This window comes from Rhinoderma darwinii, chromosome 5, assembly GCF_050947455.1.
Source record: "Rhinoderma darwinii isolate aRhiDar2 chromosome 5, aRhiDar2.hap1, whole genome shotgun sequence".
Taxonomy (NCBI): Eukaryota; Metazoa; Chordata; class Amphibia; order Anura; family Rhinodermatidae; genus Rhinoderma; species Rhinoderma darwinii.
The window spans coordinates 135,515,528-135,541,523 of record NC_134691.1 but is presented as its reverse complement, the minus strand read 5'-3'; the positions used below and the strand labels follow the sequence as shown (position 1 = coordinate 135,541,523).

The following is a 25,996-nucleotide window of genomic DNA, read 5'->3' as shown; positions in this document are numbered from 1 at the left end:
ATACCTACAGGTTTAGGATATATGAAGGAAAGGCCACCCCCAAACCAGACTGCATCCTGGACTACAATAGGTACATGGGAGGGATGGACTTGTCAGATCAAATCCTGAAGCCCTACAGCGCCATGCGGTGTGGTATAAGAAGCTGGCAGTGCACATCATACAGATGGCTTTGTACAATGTGTACGTGCTACGTCGATGTGCAGGCCAGACGGGAACTTTCCTGGAATTTCAAGAGGTGATTATCAAGAACCTAATCTTTAGGGACCAAGATGGGGGGGGCACCCAGTACTTCTGGAAGCGAGGCCACACGCCTCGTACCAGGGCGGCAACACTTTCCAGGAGAAGTTCCCCAAACTGGCAAGAAGGGAAAAAGTCAAAAGAGGTGCAAAGTCTGCTATAAGAGGGCGATAAGGGATGACACAATATATCAATGTGACACGTGTCCCGAATAACCAGAGCTCTGTATGAAAGAGTGTTTTAACATTTATCATACATCCCTTGGTTTATAATTTACCCCAATTTTACTTACCCTGATGCACTCCGCACAGCTTATCCCCCCTCGTCTTTCCCCTCTGAGCCCTGCTGTGTGCCCAGGCAGCTGATAACAGCCACATGTAGGGTATTGCCATACCCGTGAGAACCCACATTACAGTTTATGGGGTGTAGGTCTCCGGTCAAAATGCTCACTACACCTCTAGATGAATGCATTAAGGGTGTAGTTTTTAAAACGGGGTCACTTCTTGCGGGTTTCAACTGTACTGGTACCTCAGGTGCTTCTGCATACATGACTTCGCACTAGAAAATCCCCAGTAGGCCAAATGGTGGTCCTTTCCTTCTGAGCCCTCCCATGGGCCCAAACGGCAGTTTATCACCACAAATGGGGTACTGCCGCACTCAGAACAAATTGCGCAACAGAATGGGGCATTTTGTTTCTTGTGAAAATAATAAATTTTCAGCCAAAACTACATATTGTTTGAAAAAAATAATTTTGTTTTCATTCCCAGCCCAATTCAAATAAGTTCTGTGAAAAAACTATGGGGTCAAAATGGTCACAACACCCATAAATGAATTCCTTGAGGGGTGTAGTTTCCAAAATGGGGTCATTTGTGGTTGGTTTCTATTGCTTTGATACCTCTGGGGCTCTGCAAATGCGACATGGCACCCGAAAACCAATCCAGCAAAATCTGGACTCCAAAGAACAAATAGCGCTCCTTTACTTCTGAGCCCTCCCATGGGCCCAAACGGCAGTTTATCACCACAAATCGGGTATTGTCGCACTCAGGACAAATTGGGCAACAAAATTGAGTATTTTATTTATTGTGAAAATAAGAATTTTTGAGCTAAAATTACATATTATTGGAAAAAATATATATTTTTTAATTCCCAGCCCAATTCAAATAAGTTCTGTGAAGAAACTATGGGGTCTAAATGGTTACATTACCCATAAATGAATTCCTTGAGGGGTGTAGTTTCCAAAATGGGGTCACTTCTGGTGGGTTTCCATTGCTTTGATACCTCTGAGGCTCTGCAAATGCGACATGGCACCCGAAAACCAATCCAGCAAAATCTGGACTCCAACAATCACATAGCGCTCCTTTCCTTCTGAGCCCTCCCATGGGCCCAAACGGCAGTTTATCACCACAAATGGGGTATTGTCACACTAAGGACAAATTGGGCAACAAAATGGGGTATTTTGTTCCCTGTGAAAATAAGAAATTTTGATCACAAATTAAATTTTATTGGAAAAAATGTAATTTTTTTCATTTCACAGCCCAATTCAAAAACGTGCTGTGAAAAAACTGTGTGGTCAAAATGCTAACAACAACCATAAATGAATTCCTTGAGGGGTGTAGTTTCCAAAATGGGGTCACTATTGGAGGATTCCTACTGTTTTGGCACCTCAACACCTCTCCAAACCTGGCATGCTGCCTAAAATATATTCTAATAAAAAAAGAGGCCTCAAAATGCACTAGGTCCTTCTTTGCTTCTAGGGCTTGTGTTTTATTTCACGAGCGCAGTAGAGCCACATGTGGGACATTTCTAAAAACTGCAGAATCTGGACAACACATATTTAGTAGTGTTTCTCTGGTAAAACCTTCTGTGTTAAAAAAATTTAATAAAATTTAAATTCAGCAAGAAAAATGAAATGTGCAAATTTCACCTCCACTTTGCTTTAATTCCTGTGAAATGCCTGAAGGGTTAAAAAACTTTCTAAATGCTGTTTTGAATACTTTGAAGGGTCTAGTTTTTAAAATGGGTTGTTTTATGGGGTTTTCTAATACATAGGCCCTCAAAGCCACTTCAGAACTCAAGAGGTACCTTAAAAAAAAGGCTTTTGAAATTTTCTTAAAAATATGAGAAATTGCTGTTTATGTTCTAAGCCTTGTAACGTCCAAGAAAAATAAAAGAATGTTCAAAAAACGATGCCAATCTAAAGTAGACATATGGGAAATGTGAACTAGTAACTATTTTGTGTAGTATAACCGTCTGTTTTACAAGCAGATGCATTTCAATTCTGAAAAATGCTATTTTTTCAAAATTTTCTCTAAATTTTGCAATTTTTCACCAATAAACACTGAATATATCGACCAAATTTTACAACGAACATGAAGCCCAATGTGTCACGAGAAAACAATCTCAGAATCGCTTGGGTAGGTTTAAGCATTCCGACGTTATTACCACATAAAGTGAAATATGTCAGATTTGAAAAATGGGCTCTGAGCCTTAAGGCCAAAACAAGGCTGCGTCCTTAAAGGAACAGTGTCACCACAAAAAAAAATTTCATGTCAGTTTAATGTTAGTGTTTTATTAAAAACGTTTTTATTTATTTGTGTGTTACTTTTTTCTATTTTTTCACTTTTTCTTCCCTATGGGGGCTGCCATTTTTTGTTCCATTTCTGTGTGTGTCGATTAACGACACATACAGACATGGAATACGGCAGCCACAGTCCCATAGGGACTGCGAACGGCTCCCGTCCCATTCACTTGTGTGTACGGCGTCTGTGTGGGAACTGCGCATGCGCCGCTCCCACACAGTCCAATTTGAAATGCGCGCCGTCCGGCGCCATTTTCCTGTGGAACGGAAGTCGCGGCCGGACAGTAATATTACTACTTCCGGTCGCGGCTTCCGGACTTGTGCACTTGGACCAGCGGCAGCAGACGGAGCGGACGGGCCGGAGGGAGCTGCGGCGGCAGGAGCAGGTAAGAGATTTCTATGTATGTTCGTGTTTGTGTGTGTTTACTACTGTATGTAAACCTACTACACTGTGTGTTAGCTCAAAAAATGGCGACACACAGTGTAGGAGGTTAGACCGTTCAATCCCCTCGTTTATCCCGGCACTAGCCAGGATAAAGGAGGGGGGGATTCTCAGAGCTCACTAGAGCGAGTGCTTTTTTCCCAATTTTGCAGCAAAAAGCAATGTGGTTGCTTTACCACATGAAATGCTGCAATTTTGGGAATAGCTCCATCTAGGGACCAGCAATGGGAAATATTATAAATTAGAATCTAATTTATAATATTTCCTGACTCGTGAAAAAAATAAAAAAAATTTGAACAATGTTTAATCACCTATACACTAAATGTTTAATTAAAAAAAAACAAAACATGTTTTGCTGGCAACACATTCCCTTTAAGGGGTTAAGGCAGAAAGACCAACAAACAAGTAACAACTGAAGACAGCTGCAGTAAAGGCCTGGAGGAAACCCAGCATTTGGGTCCATTGCCTGCAAAGGATTCTCTACAAAGTACCGTGTTTTTCGGACTATAAGACACAGTTTTTAGAAAGAATAAATCTTGCTAAAAAGTCCCTGCGTCTTATAGTCCGGAGTCAAGGGACCCGGCATAGCCGGGCGCCATGACCGCTTCATTACTTTACCCCTTCCCGACCCATGACGTGCCGGAACATGATGGAGCTGGAGGGGGATGATGTATGGAGCGGGCTCACGCACTGAGCGCGCTCAGTACACTGCAGGTGTCAGCTTCTGACACGCTGCTATAACGGCCAGTTTAAAGGGGTTGTGCCATAAAACACATGCATCCCCTATATGTGTGACCGATAAGGAGAACGAGAGAGAGAGAGAGAGAAAGAGAGAGAGCATAGAACACAGTAACGGCACCAGGACTTCAGAGTAGATGAAACAAGGTGGATTTATTCACCTGAAGTGAGCGACGTTTCGGTTTAACAGAGAACCTTTCTCAAGCATGAGAACCAGCATCTACTGCGCATGCTCGAAGATGGCGCCCAAACCGGATGTTCAGTCCAGTGGAACGCATAGAGCAAGAGAATCACTACGGCGCATGCACAAAGACAGAGCTTGCGTTCCAATCCTTCTGCGCATGCGTCAATAGCGGCGATGGTGTAAATATAGAAATATACGTAATAGGACAAAGGGGATTTTTGAAAGTAGAGCACGTCTGCAAGTTTGGACGCATGTATAGTGCACTGTCCAAATGGATATTAAGGGTTTCTTTACATGTCAGACATCATTTGTTATCTATTTGTTTAGCCGTCCCTGTGGCCTTCACTACGTGGGTGAGACCACAACAGAGGTACATCTCAGGATGAGAAATCATAAATCGAACATTAACACAAAGAGACAGGATTTACCAGTGTGAAGACACTTTTGTGAAAAAAAACATAGTGTGTCACAATTAAAATTTAGAATCATTGATTCAGTACCCCAATTGAGACATGGTGGTGACAGAGGTTTGGCCCTTAAAAGAAAGGAGTTGGAGTGGATATATAGGTTAGAAACCATGTCTCCCAAGGGGTTGAATATTGAGTACCCTTGTGGCCCACATATCTAGAACAGTGGGGGGTAGCTTACCCTGATAACTGGGGGTTATTATCGGTGGGCGTTCTCGAAGGTATAGTTTGTTCCTTTTATATATATAATTTGGAGTCTAACTTGGAATTTCTCTTTATATATATATACAAATATATATATATATACAGGGTGGGCCATTTATATGGATACACCTAAATAAAATGGGAATGGTTGGTGATATTGGTACATTAGTATATGGGAGGGGGGAAACTTTTCAAGCTGGGTGTTGACCATGGCGGCCATTTTATATATATATATATATATATTTATATTTATCTGATTCTACTGTGCTTATAAATACTGTATATTAATCCTTTTTTGTCTTTTTTTCACTTTTTAGACACATAGCTCTATGTGAAGCAATATGCGGGCTATTGGAAAGTATCAGAGGCCTATTCTTTGGGATCGTAAAGTCCCGAATAGAAAAATATACATCGGCGTCTCAAAAAATGATTTTCTTTAGAATACAGCGATGTAGTGTTTTTTTTTATGTCTCTACATTTTGGATTATAAAGTGGTAGTGGTTTATACAGTATAGTAACCCCTATGTTTGAACTATGTTCCATATAAATAAAGTTAGCTCCCTTTCTCTTTTTAAAAAACGCATGCTGAATATTTTTGGAGTATGCGTCTTTCCCTTGATATCTTTGGGTTCAGGTATGTTGGATATCCCTGTTTGGGATGATACTATCCCTGTTAAGTGTGGGAGCTCAATATGTTTGAATGGTGACTATAGTCACATCGACAATTTATTGGGATATATTCTGTCTGAGATATGGCAGTTCTTTAGTTGGGGTTGTGTAATTGCTGGTAGTTTGCTTCTTTTTCTTTGGACTCATGTTATTTGGTGCATCCATTTGGACAGTGCACTATACATGAGTCCAAACTTGCAGACGTGCTCTACTTTCAAAAATCTTCTTTGTCCTACTACGTATATTTCTATATTTACACCATCGCCGCTATGGACGCATGCGCAGAAGGATTGGAACGCAAGCTCCGTCTTTGCGCCGTAGTGATTATCTTGCTCTGTGCGTTCCACTGGACTGAACATCCGGTTTAGGCGCCATCTTCGAGCATGCGCAGTAGATGCGCGTGAACGCTACATGCTGGTTAGGTCTGACACCGATGGTATACTGCTAACTGTAAATTTTGAATATGTACAAATACTTAATTGGCCTCTGCATCTCTCCAAATCCGCTTAATTGCTAATATAATCACTGTTCATGATGTTTATATACTTTATTTTTTTTTGCACAATTTATTCTTTTATATGGTGTTATAAAGAAATGTCTGCACTTTAAAACCAGCTTTTGATATAAGCTGTGTATCATGTTTCCAAATGTATTTTATGGAAACTGTACATCTAATAGGCTTTTTGTGAATTACTGTATGTACTACTTATTTATACTTGACACTGTGTGTACTATGTGATAGCTTGAAAAAGGTTCTCTGTTTAACCGCTGAAACGTCGCTCACTTGAGGTGAATAAATCCACCCTGTTTCATCTACTCTGAAGTCCTGGTGCTGGTAATGCGTTCTATGATTGCTCTCTATTTCAAGGTTGGGAATTGATTCATCCCCTGGTGACGAGCACATGGCCTGATATATGGGTATGTTGGAGTGCCGTGTTAATCTATATTTAGACTGATTATATATATATATATATATATATATATATATATATAATGTATACAGTATATTTGTAGATAAGGCTCCCTATATGGTTGAGCATTTGGTTACCGGAAGACTGGTAGATGCTATCCTGTATATAGCAGCCCTGTAAGGATGTTCAGATCCCTTAATGGCTTCCAGAAGTTATTACAGCGATGCGTCCTTGTTTGTATGCTACCAGAAGTATGCTGTACTACCTGAGCCGGAAGTTGTGAACCTGAAATACTAAACCGGAAGTTCTCCAGATGCGGGGAAGAGATTGTTTGCCGGGCTTAAGTTTTGGCGGGAATTATGAGTTCCTTTTCCTATTTATTAGAAGCATTGACACATTCTCCAGACCTGGATTCAGGAGGAGAAATGACCGGGCAAAACAGACTGAAGATTCCGAGGATTTTTTGCAGATAAGCCCAAGAAGAAGTTGGACGAGCCAGGTCCATCAAAGTCAGGGCTCAGACGCCAGAAGATCAGTAGACGTTCTGTCATGTCTGGCCAACTATTACCTCCGACAAGTGGATACTACAGATAATAGAACAAGGCTACGCTCTCGAGTTCCACCATCAACCTCGAGAAAGATTCCTGACTAACGATCAAGAAGACACTCTCCTCCTTTCCATAGTTCAAGAATTTCTGGAGAAAGGGGCCCTGGAACCAGTTCCAATCCTAGAATGGAGATCAGGGGTCTATTCAAGATTTTTTTTGTTCCCAAGCCAGGAGGCATATGGCGGTTGATTATCGATATTCAGTTCCTGAACCTTTGTCTGATGAAGATCCACTTCAAAATGGACAATATAAGATCAGTAATGGCAGTACTTCAACAAGGTAAAGTCATGGCTTCCTTGGACCTGAAGAAAGCATATGTGCATGTTCCTATAGCTCCTTCTTCCAGAAGATTCCTGAGATTAGCCATTCGTTATCAAGGGACTGTCAGACATTTTCAGTTTTGTGTCATGCCTTTTGGTCTCTACCCAGCACCAAGAATCTTCACAAAAATTGTGATAGTGATTTTCGCATACCTTCGTCTTCAAACAATTCAAATTTTTCCTTATCTAGACGACAGGCTGATTGTTGCACCCACATCCAGACTTCTGCAGGAACATCTGTTTACAACTTTCCAGTTGGTGAAAAATCTGGGATTCATCATAAATTGGGAGAAATCTCATCTGGTGACTTCACAAACAAGATTGTTACTAGGTTTTCATATAGATTCAAGCAACCTAACGTTATTTTTACCCCAAGAAAAGGTGACTGCAATTAAAGAAGATGTCCGTCACCTGATAAAATCTCCATGTCGGATGGTACACAGGATCATGAAATCCCTGGGTCACCGTACTGCAGCCATAGATGCAGTTCGGACCAAGGCTCATATAAGAGAGCTATAACAGGATATGTTAGCAGCTTGGGATCGAAACCCAGACAAACTACAGATGAAGGTTTATCTCCGACCACAGACGAAGAAGGATCTGAAAAGGTGGCTGAAGGGCTCAAACTTATGCAGAGGATTCAACTTCCAATACAAGAATCTAGTAGTCATCCCTACAGACGCCTCTGCACAGGGCTGGTGGGCCCATCTCATGAATACCTGGGTCCAAGGAAGTTGGGATGCCGACGACAGATCCCGTTCTTCAAACTTTCGGGAATTAAGAGCTATTCGTCTTGCCCTCATACATTTCAAAGATCAGATTACAGGGAAAGCAGTGCTCATACAATCAGACAATCTTCCATCAGATTATTATGTGAACAAGCAAGGGGGCACGGGAAGCAGGACTCTTCTAGCGGAGTGCAGAAGATTCTTTCTCTGGGCACAAGAATTCCTGTGAGAATTAAGAGCGATTCATATAAAAGGATCCTTGAATATTCAAGCAGATCTTCTCAGTCGAACAGTGATTCTTCCTTCAGAATGGGAGCTAAATCAGAGGTACTTCCTGTGGATCATCAACAAGTGGGGACTTCCAGAAATGGATCTAATGGAAACCCGATCCAACCAAATGCTGCAGAACTTTGCTTCCCTGAATCGACTGGATCGTCCTTCAATAATAGATGCCTTCTCGATCACCTGGAAGGAAAAATTCCTTTACATTTTCCCCCAGTAATCATGATTCAAAAAGTGTTACAGTAAATTATAGTCGATCGGCCCAGAATAATCCACTCCTACTCCAAAAAGGCATCCATTATCCAGCCTTAGCAAAACTCCATCTTATGGCTTGGCAGCTGAAAGAACCGAATTAATGGAAAAACGGTTTTCAAGTTCTGTCCTATCTACTCTTTTGTCTGCTAGAAAACAATCTACAAACAAGACTTATGAAAGAATATTGAAGAAGTTTTCAGAATGGCTGGCTGAATCCAGTTTTTCTACTTTCGATTTTAAATGGGCCTAAAAATTAATACTTTAAAAGTTCATGTTACTGCAATCAACTGTATGACTGAAAACAAGTTTTTTCATCACCCCTTGATATCAAGAATTTTCAAGGCCTTAAAGAATCTTAGACCAGAGATTAGGGCTCCTATACCTGTCTGGGACCTGGCTCTTGTTCTAAAGAAACTTAAAAAAATCTCGATTTGACACAATTAATGGATCTTTAATGGGTGACTTGCAAAGTTCTCTTTCTTACCGCTATAACTTCAGCCAAGAGACTAGGTGAGCTACAAGCTTTGTCCTCAATACATCCTTACCTCGGGTTCCTTCCACATTGAATACGACTAAGAACCTTACCATAATTTATATCTAAAGTGGCATCAATATTGAACATCAATAGAGAAGCCTTTATTCCAGTTTTTTTCCCCCTGATCCATCTGATAAAGAACAACAGCTTCTACATACCTTGGATGTTAAAAGGGAAATTCAGATCTATCTGCAGAGAACTGAGCCCTTTAGAGCTACAGAAAACATGTTTGTGCTCTTTTCAGGCCCTAGAAAGGGCCAGAAGGCCTCAAAAGATACCTTGGCGTGATGGCTAAAATCAGTTATCTTAGAAGCCAACAAACTTGAAGGCTCCTCTTCTCCATTTCCTATCAAAGCTCATTCCAGACGTTCTACAGCTGCTTCTTGGGCGGAGAATGCTCGAGTGTCCTTGACTAACATCTGCAATTCTGCTTCATGGTCATCTTCTTCCACCTTCGTAAGGCATTACAGGCTTGACATTAATGCAAGGAGTTCAGCCTTTGGCACTGGCGTTCTAAATGCTGCTATGAATTCTTAATACCACCCCACCCCCCTATTCTTGGCTACTTAGATCCCTTTTGTGCTGCCGATGATGAAATAGGAAAGTGAAAATTGTGGTTACCTGAAATTTTGCTTTATTTTGACTCTGAAGGCAGCGCATAATACACTCCCAATACAATTTGTTTGTCGCAGTTATTCGTGTCTATTTATTTCACAGTGATTGTATATGCTAATTGTTGTTTTATTTAGGTGAGCTGGTCCTAGGATGGAGTTAAAGTGAGGTTTAACCCTCCGGTGCGGCCTTTGGACTCAAGGAAAGCAAAATTCCAGGTAACCCCAATTTTCACTTTTTCAGATGACTCTTCAGAATAAGCTGCCATATATGTGTATACGAGGAATAACACTATTTGTGGCCTTTATATTACTTGTATTCTGCATTTTTTAGAGATATTCCCTTCTGCAGGATTTATCTTTAATTCTCAGTAGGCTGACTGCTACCATGTCATTGAACACATAGAAGAGAAGAATCCTGCTCTCCTATCTCTATCACATATATAAAGTGTGTGTGTATATATATATATATATATATAAAGCAGTAGCAGCAACATGGAGATAATTATACAGCAGTAATGAGCAGTATAGCTGTGAATCCAGCACTTGGTTACCATCAGTGACCTACCCATGGCCCCCCGCACCATGTCTGTCCACAGTTACTGCAGTAACATCTTCATATACTTACCGTCCTCGCTCCTGTGTCGGGACCTCTTTGGCTTCAGGCTGAGTGCTGGGTCTTGACGCCATTCAGCGTTTTGACGTTATGAACTGAATAGCTGAACAGCGTCAGGAACCAGCACTGCGCTCAAGGCTGAAGAGGTCCCGACTTAGCAGGGTAAGATACAGACTGCAGGAGCCGTGTATCTAATGCTATTGTATGCTATACCGTCTGATAGAGTCTGTATCTAGGCCTATCATGTGTGGTACTGTCTGTGGGCCCTGTATCTAAGCCTATCATGTGTGATACTTTTCTGGGGCCCTTTATCTAAGCCTATCATGTGTAATACGGTCTGCTGTATGTATCTAATCCTATCATGTATGATACTCTCTGCTGAGCCATGTATCTAAGCCTATAATGTCTGATACTGTCTGCTGAGCCGCTGTTTCTAATCCTATCCAGTGGCGTAGCTATAGGAGTTGTAATCTTATAGATATACTGTCCCCTTTTTGGAGGGGCTTGAGCCTCCGATTTTTTAAGATTGTAGCAACGCCCCTGGATGATAGTGCTGTATCAATGGGTCACATAATACATGATAAAACAACAGAATTTTAACAAGTAAATTACAAAGTTGATATATATAAGGTATACTATAAGATTAGCATATGGTGTTTGAAAATCCATTTAAGAAAATACCTTACACATTTTTACTCTCAAACTTTTTGTACAGTTGTAGTTCATAGGAATAAACCAAGTCAGAATCACACGACAAGACAAAGTATTAAGAATGAAGATATATGATGACAAAAATTGTTTCACGATTGCTGCTGTCGCATTAAAATTGCTACTGAAGCTGTTGTACAAAAATAAAATGTGTGTGGTACCGAAGTGGTCGCCCGAGATTAGAAGGGGTTATTTTTTCCCAGAACCTGCCATCCTTATCCATAGGCTGTATTTCGTATTGCAGCTCAATGAATGGGGATGAGCTGTAATATTATACACAGCCCATGGACAAGAGTTATCCTGTTTCTGGAAAACAGTAGCCTCCCACCTCTAATTTCATACAACCCTTTATATAGCACTTTTTCAATATACAAATATAACATCAATGGTATAAACTGAATACAGCATGTAAGAAAGGAGGAATATTTTACGGTAACTGGACAGTGAAATAATATATATATAGTTATGTATATTTGGACAAAACAAAATGTTTACATTTGAGATTATCTCTTGAGAATAAATTTGGGAATATATTTGCTCTCATGGAGCTTGCTTGCCAATCAGGTTTTCTACTATTTGCATAAAGACCTTTAATGTTTGGGTGTCTACAATGGCATTCTTATTATTTTTAGTATACTGGTGCAACCTCCCCTTTCCTGCCACCCGCAGGTCTTCCTCTTCCTGCCGACATCTCCCTCCCCGGAGATGTCAGCACATGCGTCCACACTGTCCCATAATGTTCACTAGAGGGCGCGCGCGCTGGTTCCCGACCTTAAAGGACCAGGGCGTGCATATGTAATTAATTAATTAATTAATCTCAGATCACCTTGAACTATAAAAAGGGTCCTGCCCTTTCGATCCTTGCCTGAGCGCTGTTTGTAATTCCTATGTTAGTCTTGCGAACGGTCCCTTAGTGTTAACCTGTTCCCAGTGTTCACGTGCCCTGTTACCTGTATTCTGTATCCCGTGCTGTGCTATTATTCCTGAGCTTGTTTAGTGATTGGAGTTGTGTCCTGCTGCACCTGCTGTCATCCGCCACGTCTGGCGCAACCTGCTGCACCTGCTGTCATCCGCCACGTCTGGCGCAACCTGTCACATCCACCTCCATCCGTGCTAAAGCCCCTGCCAATTGTCTGGACTATCTCAGTTACTTTCGGGCTACGTACTTTTTGTATAGACTTGTGCATTGATTGTGACTTGGCCAGCTGCCTCTCCGCTATGGCAGAGTGGCCTAGTGGGTCCACATACCCCTAGATCGTGACAGATATAATAATGCACATCTACTGTAGTTTGCAGTAGTGTGAGATAACAGGTTTGGGGATCTTGATGTGAATGTCCCCTGCATTATGGGAAATCACTATGCTGTGACATCACTGCAGTAACAGGATTTTCTCTTTAAAATCTAATCCAGCACATGTACATCTGCTAAATAAAAAAGGCCCTTTTACACGGGCCAATGATCGGGGTGAACGAGTATCCATACAAACACTCGTCCCCGATCATTGCCATGTGCAAACTTGGCAGCAATCAGCCGACAAACAAGCAAATGATTGCATCTTTTATGCGGCCAAAAAAAATGGTCGCTCTTCGGAATGTGCTGCCGACAAGATGCAAATGTATGGGGCATATTACCGATCGTTCGTCTGCATACTTTCCGACAATGCTCCATGTAAATGGAGCTATACAAATGCTGATAAATGTGTATAATTATCGATCGGTGCTCATTACCGGCCAGGAAATGTAATGTAAAACTACCCAAAATGTATCAGCAGTTGCCTGTCCTGCTCTTCAATTGCGGATTTATGATGGAATAAAGGATTATTTTTTTACTGGATCTATGTGTGGTTTCTGTGAATCCTTCCTACACATCCATGCACCATGAACTTTCACTAATCTGGATATTGTTGAGTAATCTGTTCTTTAGGTCACAGCTTTTCTTTTTTGCTTAAGATAATCACAATGAGATTTTCACCATACAGAACCTGATTCTCAACACTATTGTTACGTCAGGGTAAAATGCTACACAATGAATGATCAGCTTTAGTCCATGTCCACATGTTTAGGATTCTATCAGGATTTAGACACGGATTCCGTGAATAAATCTTGACAGAATTTGCTTACGTTCTGCTCTCAATACATGTTAATAGGGTATTTTACCCCATTCGCACGCTCAGAAAAATAGCCGGGCAGAATAATTAATGAATTCAAATATGCAGCATGTTTATTATTGCAGCAGAATATGTGCTGAAAACCTGTGGACTAGCGCCATTGAATTAAAATATGTCTAACAGGCCAATCCACAACAGAAATCTGTGCGTCAGCTGCGGATTTCTGCCACAGAATTTCTGATTTGTCATAGACAAATCCATGACGTGTGAACATAGCCTTAGAATACTGCATGTTGAGAACAGAGTGTAAAGACTTAAATGATATTTTTAGCTCCTATTCTGGACCACATATGGTTACAGAGCAATCTGAAGAGAAATCACATATTTTTTTCCTGAACCTCCTCTCTGGCTATAAGACAAAGCGAAAGAAAGAATAGTTTTAGGCCCTTAATTATTAGTTTTCTTTAAAACACAATAAGGTCTTTTAGATTATCTTGTACTAAAAAAAAAAGGGCCATTTTAGTGTCCATTTGAAATAAACGAATTGGATGAATCTTCATATTTCTTTTTTAACACTTCTTTAATGCTTTAACCAAAAAATATCATATTCTGTTTAGCAGACTTACCCTGTCCTCCTCGTCTCTGAAATCTGGCATGGTGCTAATACAGAGGCTTACTGCTGTGATTGCCACAAAGGAAACTGACAAACAGGCAAAAATCTTTCCAGGAATTCCTGAGTGAGGGTTTTCCACCATGTCCCTGAGATGCTGCATGCACTGGGCCAAGCGGCCGCTGTCCTGCAAGGCACTTTGAGAATTCTCCTTGGAGGTGCCATATTCCCCTTCATACATCTTAGCCTCAGCTAATTCCTCCTCCTTCTGCTGCAGCTTTCTAAGGCAGCACCACTCCAATTGTTCTTCCTCTATCCCCCAGTATATAAGTTCTTCCTGGAAAGAAAGGGCACACATCTCTCTCAGTATCCTTAGTTTCCCAGCTGCCAAGAAAGTCATAATAGTCCTAAAGGCACAGGGGTTACGATCAAAGAAGAACTCATTGCAATTGATGTCATAATCGTCACAAACATCCATGATTTCATCATAATTGTTACAAGCTTTAAGTTTTCCCAGCCGTGTTAGTGGACAATCTTCTAGTGTGGTCCATGGGATGCAGTACTTTATTCCCCCAACATTGATAATGACATGTCGGATTCTATCCTCTACTTGGCCTCTATAACATCTCTCTTCACCAGGCCGAAGGAGCTTAGCTGTTTTGTAGAATACTCCCTTCCTAGTCCGCACTTCACATAAGTTGTCCAAGTTCTTGAACCTAAAGGAGGTGAAGTCGGCCTCTGCTTTCCCTGCCAGTAATGCCATTTCTTGATACATTGGCTTTCTTCATTTAGGCAACCACTTTTTCTAGAAAAAACGATAGATGCAAAGCATGTGCAGATCTGAAAGAAAAGAGCATGTGTTGTAATTTTACCATTGTTTATGGAGGTAGAGTACATGAAAGTGTATGGAATGTAAACAAGACATGGAAAAGTACATCCAAAAGCAATGAACTTCAGATGTTTCTCAACGTTGCACGTGTTCACAAAACTCATGATGGTTCTATAAGGGAATGATCACAATTTGTGAATCATGTGATTATTAGCCATACAAATCAAAGGAAAGGCAGCCCAAGATGAATGTGGGAATCACATAGTCAACAATGCTCTGTTCTCATTGGTGAGTATACTAGTGATCATAAGGCAGCGTATTACAAGGAGAGTATCATGAGACATTATTAAGTCACAAATAATACTATACACATATACATACATGTATTATAGAGGTGGTATATTTGGGAATATAAGGAGCATGTGGTGTCTTGTATTAGTCATTTTACTATTGACCACTACAAAATGTGTTGTCATTTCATGTAACATGATTTAATTGTATGCTGCAATGTTATGTATATCTCACATTGACTGATGTTTCTTTCCGTATGTAGGAGCAAATGTGAAGTTTTAAATGTTAGTCTTCCTGTTGCACAGTTTAAAAAACAAAAAGATTCTTATGAACATATTTACACAGGTAGTATACCCCCAGGACCGGCAGTTTATTTATGTGTACAGGAGCTTGACAAAGATTATGAAACTTCAAGTTTCTCTTCAACAGTCACACTACACCAGACTACACTATAATGGTTTTGACCCCTGGCCTGCAGGTACTGGAGTCCCCTAAAAAAAAATGCCAGGACTCTAGGATCTGAGGCAGTGTTTGCAGAGCTTGTAAAGTAGGCATGTTTAATTTTTTTTATGTGGCGCTAGCAATGGAGGTGGAGCTATCCATTTAGTGTCATATATGTTGGCGGGTTTATGAAAATAAAGGTAGTGGTTGTGTTAATAGAGACTGTGGTAAGGTATTTCTTGATTTTAACTCTGTGTTTGGGGCAGTCTAGTTCATTATCAAAGGGCATAAACTAAAGGCCATTCCTGAATATGCTTTCCATAAAGCCTTAAAATGGTTTATTGTGTTAATTTCTACAATAGTGTAATAAACCGCTAGTTCTAATCTGTGATTTAAACAATGCCAGATTATGATAGAATTCTGATTCAGTTTTTCCTTCAGTAATTCCGCAACTTCAGACTTTTCCCAAACCATGACATTCTGTCCATCAGATGCAAATCCTACAGTTTTATTTTTTCAAATATTGCTTTGATAAGCCGTAAGAATGTAAAAATTTTAGGAGTGCATCAATAATTGTTTTTACCCTTTGGGTTTTCAAAGAAATCAAATCCCCCAAAAATATAATGTCTCCAATGTCGTATTTAACATAAATAATGAAATCACATTTTCCTAAAAGCGTTGTAGACACATCTATAATAACGGAAATATTTTTTTTTCCTCCCTAACTAGAGTTTGTGAAAGTTTCCTTTTAAAATCACTCGCAACATGTTTTATTTTTTTTCATTTGCGCTGTTGTGTGAGTTACAAAACATCCCCCAAAAATACACCATTTATCATTCGTAATTGAGCTCAATAGTCAATATCTGAGAAAGGACGATTATTTTTTGCCAAATCATATGCAGAATTCAAATTTGAAATGTCTCTGTTCACACAGCGCAGATTTTGCATGCATTTTTTTAAGCCAAAACCAGAATTGTATTTAGCAGAGGAGAACCTATAAGGCCTTCCTTTATATATTTCTTCTGTTTAAGTTCCATTGCTGGTTTTGCCTAAAATAATCCATGCAAAATCTGCATAAAATCTGCACTGTGGAAACAAGGCCTTAGGTTTCCTTTTGTCCTTTTACAAGATTTCAGATGTGCAAATGATAATTGATGAGAACTAATTTTGGTACGTAGAGATTTTAATTGTTGGGTCTTGTCTGTGCCATTAAAGCTTACTTTGCGGTTAATCTACTCGGTAGTAAGAGATGGCCCCTGGGATTTATGAGGGCCTAGATTTTTTTAGACATATAATTAGCCATTGTTCTTCTGACCAAACCTGTGGAAATTCAGTATTCTGAATTTCTACATTGTCTTGGATAAGTTGGCTAGTATGCACTTACTGAACTGTTGTCTGTCTTAGGGCTTGTCCACATGTAACGGATTTGCTGCAGAAAATTTCTACAGCAATTCCGTTAAAACTAGCAGACATTCCGCTTTGGAAAAACCGCACCATTTCCTGTGTTTTTTACTGCAGAAAATGCTGCGTTTTTTGCGGCGTTTTTTTTTATTTCTGAGGATAGCGATATCTACTCTGAAAAATGCAGCAATTCAGTCCACTTTCCACAGCAGAAATTAACATACCGCAGTACGAAAAATATACGCACCACAGCTGAATTTCTGCTCGGAAATTTTTTGCAGAGTGTGGATGAGATTTAAATCTCACCCACTTTGCTGCTACTGTATTCTGCTGTGTATGTTCTGTCCGCATTTCAAGATGGAAAATACGCAATTCCGCTACATGTGGACAAGCCCTTAGTCTGATCCGTAGGAGTAATGTTATTATTGTCTATTGTACTTGTACATGTACTTGAATTTTATGCTTGTGGATCTGCTGATGATTCCACCGCACATATAATATTCATTATGTACAGCAACAGTCACTTTTATGTTCATTGGTTTATTTACATGTGCCCCAACTTCTGACATATTTGCACTTCTATTCAAACATTGAAAATATTGTTTTAATAATTTTGTCAGATTATTACTATTAGCAGTACTACATCTATTCATTCTTAATTTAGTGTTATAGCCTATTAGATATAAAACAGAATTTGGGGTTCCAATTATAAATGGGCCAAAAACAGTGCAACTCACACAAAAACTTCTGATGTCTGTGTGGTATAAATTCAATTAATCTGGGCCGAAACCAGCGTAACAAACTGACACAAAAATTACTGATGTCTGTGTGATAATATATATTGACAGTTATTTTGTAAAAAAAAAAAAAGGCTACATTTCACACAAAATATTCCTCATATATGTATATTGTAGGTTATTTGACCTGGGCCAAAATTTTCACTTTTCTCTGACCTGTAGGCCTTTTCACAAGAGCATATTTCACGTCTGTGTGTTGTCCGTTTAAATAACTGACAGCACACTGAACAATACAATTCAATGGGGATATTCACACGTCCGTGTTTTTTCACGGAGCATGTGTCCATTTCGTGATGCTCCCCACATGTCCTATTCTGGTGCGTTTTTGCAGACCACGTCACCCAATGAAGTCAATGGGTGCATGAAAACACCGGACAGCACATGAATGACATCCGTGTGCTGTCTGTGTTTCATGCGTCAGTTGCTTAAGAAATGCAGAGAAAAAAAATGAAGTAAAACCAGGAAGTGCTTGCAGAGAAACATGGACAAGAGAAATGGATGCCACAAGAAAGCCACATTGACGCAACACGAACAGTCATATGCATGAAAAATGGCCCATTTTTGCAGACATAAATTGGACACACTCGTGTGAGTAAGACCTTATTTTCTCCTCTCTCTCCTCCCTCCTCAGTTTGCTCTTCCCTCCACTATCAATCATTAATTCTACTTCAAACTCCTTCTTATATCTTAATATTGAGAATTTTTTCTTCTTCCATTAATTTTTCGTAAGATCAAGACCCCCCCAAAATCCTTCAGTACTGCAACAATTGGAGTCCGTGCTAACTGCCATCTGCAGGAGTGCGTTCAATATGAGATCCATAGGATCCACCACTTCTGTTACAGTACGGCCACATATGACCCTACGGTCTGTTCAGCAGAAGGAAGATATCACCAGTACGCTCTATTCCTAACCTCCTCAGGATAGATAAAGAACGACATGAGGCGAGCACCGGCTGGCATCAGTGGGCAAGCATGCTCGCCATCGACAACCGAGTCCAACCTCCTGAATCAGGTCAGCAACTATGGTGGCGGGGTATAGCAGCAGGGAATAGGGGGGAGGGAGTCAAAATATGCAGAGTCAGCAAGACCTCTAGGGGGAACAGACAGAGATCAGACAAAGGTTGTAGAAAGGCTCACAGATCATCACAGCATGATACCAAGTGCTCATACCGGTGGAAACTACCCTGTCACTGCCTGAGACCCACTATAGGCCATGGGTACCAACAGAGCAGTTGTTTTTTTTTAGTGTGGAGGAGGGTCTCTTTTCAAAGTGCCATGCTGCGTCCTGGCAGCCAAAAAAAGGGGCAGGGCAGAGCCAAGCTGGCATCAGAGGGCAAGCGTGCTCACCAACGACAATTGAGTTCAACCTCCTTAATCAGGTTAGCAACTACGGTGGCGGGGTATAGCAGCTGGGAATAGGGGAGAGGGAGTCAAAATATGCAGAGTCAGCAAGACCTCTAGGGGGAACATACAGAGATCAGACAAAGTTTGTAGAACAGTTCACAGATCATCACGTCATGACACCAAGTGCTCATACCAGTGGAAAATACCCTGCCTGTGCCTGAGGCCTGCTTTAGGCCATGGGCACCAATCGAGGAGTTGTTTATGGCTGCTACAGCGGTAGCGCCGCTACTATGGGGCCCGCGCCGCCGAGCCTCCAACAAGTATGGGCCGGGCGACACAGGCCCTCTCATGCCTTTAGGCGTCGCTAGCACCGGAGGGGGCCCCGATGCTAGCGACTGCCAGATACATGCATTAGCGCTGAATGTCCGGACATGTTCCGTGCCCGACCATTCAGAGCCTTACAATGACGATGATTGGCTAGCGGCGCGATGATGTCATCACGCCGCTTCCATGCTTGAAAGGCGCTGATTGACGGGGCAAGTCATTCTGCCCCACCAATCAGCATCATTGGACGACGCTCGTTCAGCTCCAGCAGACCTGCCACAGCGTGGGAACGGAATCATGTGAGTATGTCAATTTTTTTTGGTTTTTTTCTCATAAAACTGTGAGTGGCATTATATATAGTTGGGGCTCTATCTACAGGGGGGTCGTCTATATGTGGGCCACTATATACAGGGCAGGGTCTATATGTGGGGATGTGGGGCACTAGCTATAGGGGTGGTCTGTATATGGGGATGTGGGGCACAATCTACAGGGGGGATTCTATATGTGGGGATGCGGGCCACTATATACAAGGGGGTCTATATGTGGGCCACTATCTACAAGGTGGGGACCCTATATGTGGGGCACTATCTACAGGGGGGTCTATATGTGAGACACTATACAGGGGTGGGCTATATGTAGAGCACTATCTATAGGGGAGCTATTTTTTAGTGCACTTTCTATAGGGGTGGGCTATATGTTGGACACTATATACAGGGGTGGGTTACCTGTGGGGCACTAGCAACAGTGTGGCTATATGTAGGACATTGTCTACAGGGGTCGGCTATATGTGGGACACTATATACAGGGGGAGCTATATGTAGGAAAGCACGGTGTCTCAGTGGTTAGCACTATTGCCTTGCAGCTCTGGAGTCCATATGTGGGCACTATCTACAGAGGGCTGTATGTGGGACACTATCTACAGGGGCTTCTATGTAGGGCGCTACCTACAGATGCTCTATAGGGGTCACTATCTACAGGGGCTTCTATGTAGGGCGCTACCTACAGATGCTCTATAGGGGTCACTATCTACAGGGGGCTATGGGGGCACGGTTTGTGTGTGTGTGTGTCTGTGTGTGTGGGTGTCTGTGTGTGTGGGACGCAGTGTATGGTACTATTATAATCAGGGACACAGTGTATGGCGCTATTATAGTTAGAGGTGCAGTGTATGGTGCTTTATTATATTTAGAGGTGTTGAGAATTTTACCTTTGTTTATAGGTGCAGAAATGTTTTAAAAGTGAGAAGCTGAAGACATCTGAGCGGAAAACTGCAGAAATTAGTCATGGCCGGTAGAAATCCATCATGGATGTCTGGACCGGAGGGAGAAGAAAAGAACTAGAATCTGAGACGTCACCGGTGAGTCACTTAATGTAAATGTTTATTCTGCCTCTAATCAGTATTGTAGTCACTGTATGATCTGCAGCGAGATGAGTGGTATGATTTTTTTTTTTGTGAAACGGCATATCCCAGCATATCCTCACCATTGTTTGGGCCATGCTGGGAGCTGTAGTTTTACGCCGTACAAACCTATACGGCAGGGGTTGCACTAAATTGAGCTTTATTTGTTCTGGTGTTGTATATATGTACTGATCTTGGTTCTGATTCTGTATGTAAGTATTGAGCTTGGTTCTGGTGCTGTATATACGTATGAGATTGGTTTTGGTGCTGTGTATATATGTAATGAGTTTGGTTCTGGTGCTGTATATATATGTACTGAGCTTTGTTCTGGTGCTGTATTTATGTACTGAGCTTTGTTCTGGTGCTGTATATATGTATGGGCTTTGTTCTAGTGCTGCATTTATGTACTGAGCTTGGTTCTAGTGCTGTATATATGTACTGAGCTTTGTTCTGGTGCTGTATATATGTCAGAGCTTGGTTCTAGTGCTGTATTTATGTACTGAGCTTTGTTCTGGTGCTGTATATATGTACTTAGCTTGGTTCTAGTGCTGTATTTATGTACTGATCTTGGTTGTGATACTGTATTTAGGTACTGAGCTTGGTTGCGGTACTGTATATATGTATGAGCTTGGTTCTAGTGCTGTATTTATGTACTGAGCTTGGTTGTGGTACTGTATATATGTCAGAGCTTGGTCCTGGATCTGTAATTATATAGGATATATTTATAATAACAAAATTGCAGGGCAGATGGAATTGTTCTCAATTCATTGTATATTTAATGGGAATCTGTCAGGTAGTTTTAACCCCTTGAACCGCCACCATGCGATAATATATGACCTGCCAATATTTCCAAACATTCCCTTGTATGTTTTTTTCAGATGCAGCAAAATCCTTAAAATCCACTTTTAAAACAGCGCACACTATATGCTAATTACTCATTAAAGGGTCATGGGGCAGTGCCGCTAGCCTGAAGAGTCACATAGTCCTGCCTCCAAACCCACCTTTCTATGTTTGCGTGACATCTCCCTGGCTGATACAACTTTCTCGGATGCGCCATTGCCTTGTGGCACTATACACAAATGGGGGCTGTGTGGCACTATACACAAATGGGGGCTGTGTGGCACTATATACAAGGGGGAGCTGTGTGTCACTATACACATGGGGAACTGTATGGCACTATTTACAAGGGGAGGGCTGTGGCTCTATCTACAGGGAGCTGAGTGTGGCGCAATCTACAGGGGTCTGTGTGTGGCACTTTCTACTAAGCGGGGGGCTGTGTTGCACTTTCTACTAAGGGGGGGATGTGTGGCACTATATACAAGGGAGGAGGGCTGTGTGGCACTATATACAGTGGGAGCTGTATAGCGCTATACACAGTGGGGGCTTTATGGCGATATCTACAGGGGGCTGTATGGCACCCTCTACAAGGGGGAGGTGGGGGCGCTATCTACAAATGGGGTGTGACACTGTCTATAGGTGGGGCTATATAGCACTGTCTACAGGGGGGCTGTATGGCACATTCTACAGGGGGCACTATTTATAAGGGGTCTGCTTGTGGCACCCAGGGGGGCCCCGGTCAAGAGTTTGCTATGGGACCCAGTCTTTCCTAGTTACGCCCCTGTATGTAGTAAATTGTGATATCTGGTCTTAGAACAGTACATATCTGAAGGCTGAATTGCGGCTTTGTAAGAATACATTACAGACTCCGAATCTTAGGGAATTATGTATACTGTGCCTCTTTTATATGTAGAACTTAATCTTTAATGTTTTGTTTTTTTTCTTCATTTAATATATTTACACTGGTGATTTAATTATTAATGTATACATTTAGAAATCAATAGGGATGTCATGTTCTTTAAAGGGAAGAGCCAAATTACAATGACAAGACAGTAAGAATTAGTAAACTGTAGATAAAACTACCCATTCTGAAAATAAGAATTTACGTCCCTAGATTGTATTTTTTATATCAAGGTAATACATTAAACGTAAGTTAAAGAGGCTCTGTCACCACATTCTAAGTGGTATAATGTGATCGGCGCTGTAATGTAGATTACAGCAGTGTTTTTTTATTTAGAAAAACTATCATTTTTGACAGAGTTATGACCTATATTAGCTTTATGCTAATTACTTTCTTAATGGACAACTGGGGGTGTTTTACTTTTTGACCAAGTGGGCGTTGTGGAGAGAAGTGTATGACGCTGACCAATCAGCGTCATACACTTCTCCCCATTCATTTACACAGCAGCATCGTGTTCTTACTAGAACACGATGTGCAGCCACATACACACACATTAATGTTAATCAAGTTACCTGACAATGAATATACATTACCTCCAGCCAGGACGTGATGTGTATTCAGAATCCTGACCACTTCTCTGTGAGTTACAGCATAGCAGGCGTAGTCTCGCGAAATTACGCTGTAAGCTGTCATTTACAGCGAGATCTCGCTGTGCTGTAGTCTCACACAGACACTACAGAAGTGGTCAGGATTCTGAATACACATCACGTTCTGGCTGGAGGTAATGTATATTCATTGTCAGGACACTGCAGTAATGTTATAGTGTGTTTATGTGGCGGCACATAGCGATATAGCTATATCGCTATGTGCTGTGTAAATGAATGGGGAGAAGTGTATGACGCTGATTGGTCAGCGTCATACACTCCTCTGTACAATGCCCACTTGGCCAAAAAAAGCATATGTCTGGGGATGTGGACCTAAATTTTCTTCAATTTGCTGTTGCTAAGGCAGTGAAAACATGTTATAATGGTATAGTGGTCAGCCCTGTGATAAAGGGCAAAGTAGGTTTACTTAACGACCAGGACAGCATCTACATGTAGTTTGTTTGTACTCCCCAAGGCTCTTCTCTCTGGGCAACTATTTTTCTGTTCAATTAGTCTGTTTGTATTTTTGCCTGAACTAGGGAAGTTAGATTGAAAGCTCCACTTGTGTGAAATCTGACAAAAGTGGCAAATTGAAAACTCACAGCTCCCTTCCCCTTAATAGAGTTTTCCCACAGATAGAAGTGACGGCATATTACAATCGCTTCTACCCCTTTGTTCAAGTAATTGGAAGGTGTGAACTCCTACCTATCATAATGTTATACCATATCATTGCGATAAATCATCACTTCTTATGATGGGAATACCACTTTAACTTTTGTTTAGCAGATAAGGAATAACCCCACTGACAACCAAGGGCAACTTATTAGCCTCCAAAACTTTGTGGATTACCTTCATATGTTGTGGTGGGAAAAAAAACCTTTATAAACCTTAAAGGGGTTTTACGGTCTTTAAAAATTGTGCACAGATGATTTAACTGCAGTAAGATTAGTCATTTACTACAGTACTGTCTGTAGCTGAAATGTCTCTGTAAGCCAGTCTCACATGCAGTCACATGACCATGCTCCGGTTGTTTATTTTCTGCTTTGCACATCACATGCCTCTGAACTCCACTGCTTCCTGGCTCCCCCTTCTCCCTTTCTCTGGAGGGTGTGTGTTTCACATGCTGGGCAGCAGATTACGCAGAGTCTAGCAGCAGAACACATGAAGCTGTGTTGTATGTAAAGATAGTGAGTAATTACAGCACTAGCTTACACATTTTAATTAAAAGAGGAGCCTGCAGGCAGTTGTAAATATAGGTAATGTTTGCGAGAGGGGAAACAAATCATGGGAACTGTAGTCATTTACACAGTAATACTGCCCACAGCAAGCCCCAGCAAACTGAAAACAACAGTGCTGCACAGTGGTGGGCGACATAAAGAAAATGAAAAAACAAAACAAAACACATCTGAACTATGGTGGCATTATTTGGTGAGTATTTAGACACATACAGGTACTTTTAAAATTTTTTCCATAAGCTTGGAAAACCCCTTTAAGCTAGCCAAAAAAACGTTTACTTGAACATTTCAAACATTTTATTGCAAAAAGAAGTACTATATTGGTAGGAGTTTGATTTTTGCTGTTTTTGACAATATATCTCTTTAAAAAAAATTAAACCCTTCATTGGTTTAGCAAACCTAGATTTAACCCAGGTTTATCCGTTTGCATCCACACAGTATGAGTATTTGGCTCTGAGTGACTTGTGCATTTAGAGTTTGGACACTAGTCTTTCAGCACAGGCTGGAGCCAGCTTTTATATATAGGTAGCATTATTTGCAAAACTCTTTTCTGAAAACAGCTTAGTTTTACGATATGCTATAAACCAATTTCTGGCTAATGGCGTTATGAATTAAGGGATGAGAAAAATGGGTGCGGTCTCCTAAGAGACGTAGTTTAAGACATATTTATTAAGAAAAATATGAAAATGGCTCAAATTATGGAGAAAATATGCCTGCTCATAACAGGCGTACATTTTATTTTTTGACTCAGAAAGTTCAAGAGATGACAAATTTATTAAGAAGTATGTGCCCTTTAGTACATTTTGAGCAAATCACTCCAACTATCTCCTTTACGTAGAGTGGCATACGATACACTAGTCTTACTAAATGATGGGCACTGTGCTGGATCCCTCAATAACTAGCAGAGAAATTAACTCTAATATACATGCCTTTGCACAGATCTGCCCTAATATACCCTATAAATTGGGCACAACACAAACTGTTTTGGGATTTCATTTTAACAACTGCCAACCCCCACCACCACCACCCCCAAAACAGCCTTATGTATACATTTTAACATTCAGGTAGTTTTTACTACAACTATATTTCTTGCTATCTTGTAATAAAGGAGTACACAAAAATTTACCAGAGTTGGGTTTGCTATTTTAAGGTACCTATACACATTAAACGAACCTAGGCCAAACCTGCCGATTTTGGTGGCCAATGATTTAATGTGTATGTGGCAACATAACTCCCCCTCAATGGCAGATATAAGGGTAAAGAAGGATCAGGAATATTGGATTTCAACATGCCCAATTCTAAGTTCCCACAGGAGAACCATTTGGCAGCGGCTTATTTTCCTGTCCTTATTGAAATAAACATGTACACTATGCCTAGTGTGCATGTTTATAGGAGTCAGGAGAAATAGCTTTTGCCTAAACAAGTATTTGTCGGATAGTTATTTAAAGGCTTCGTCCAGTTTAGAAAATCCATTTTTATATATTCAATTAGGGAACTCTGAGTTAATACAGGAGGATTCTCTGTTCAGGATCGTAGCCTTGGTTAGAGTGAAGAGTGGCCTCAATGAGCGTCTCTTACTGTGGAGGACATGTTATGTCCTGCATTACACAGACAAGCCATTGGCTGTAATGGCCACTATAACACCATAAACAATAAAAAAAAATGGTGTTTATAGGTGTTCCTTACTTTTACATTGTGTAGACTTTGTACTTCCTGTTATTTGCTGTACTACAGATTTTCTACGA

The 25,996-nt window shown here is 40.9% G+C and overlaps 1 protein-coding gene across 2 annotated transcripts in view; it reads right to left on the bottom strand.

Moving 5' to 3' along the window:
• Positions 1 to 25,996, bottom strand: part of KCNG2 (potassium voltage-gated channel modifier subfamily G member 2) — a 222,919-nt gene that overhangs the window by 72,446 nt on the left and 124,477 nt on the right. For both annotated transcript variants that reach the window (XM_075828387.1, XM_075828386.1), the window contains one exon: positions 13,828 to 14,651. In XM_075828387.1, coding sequence (XP_075684502.1) covers positions 13,828 to 14,586 — 759 coding nt within the window. In that variant the 5' untranslated portion in view covers positions 14,587 to 14,651. The remainder of the gene's footprint in view (positions 1 to 13,827; positions 14,652 to 25,996) is intronic.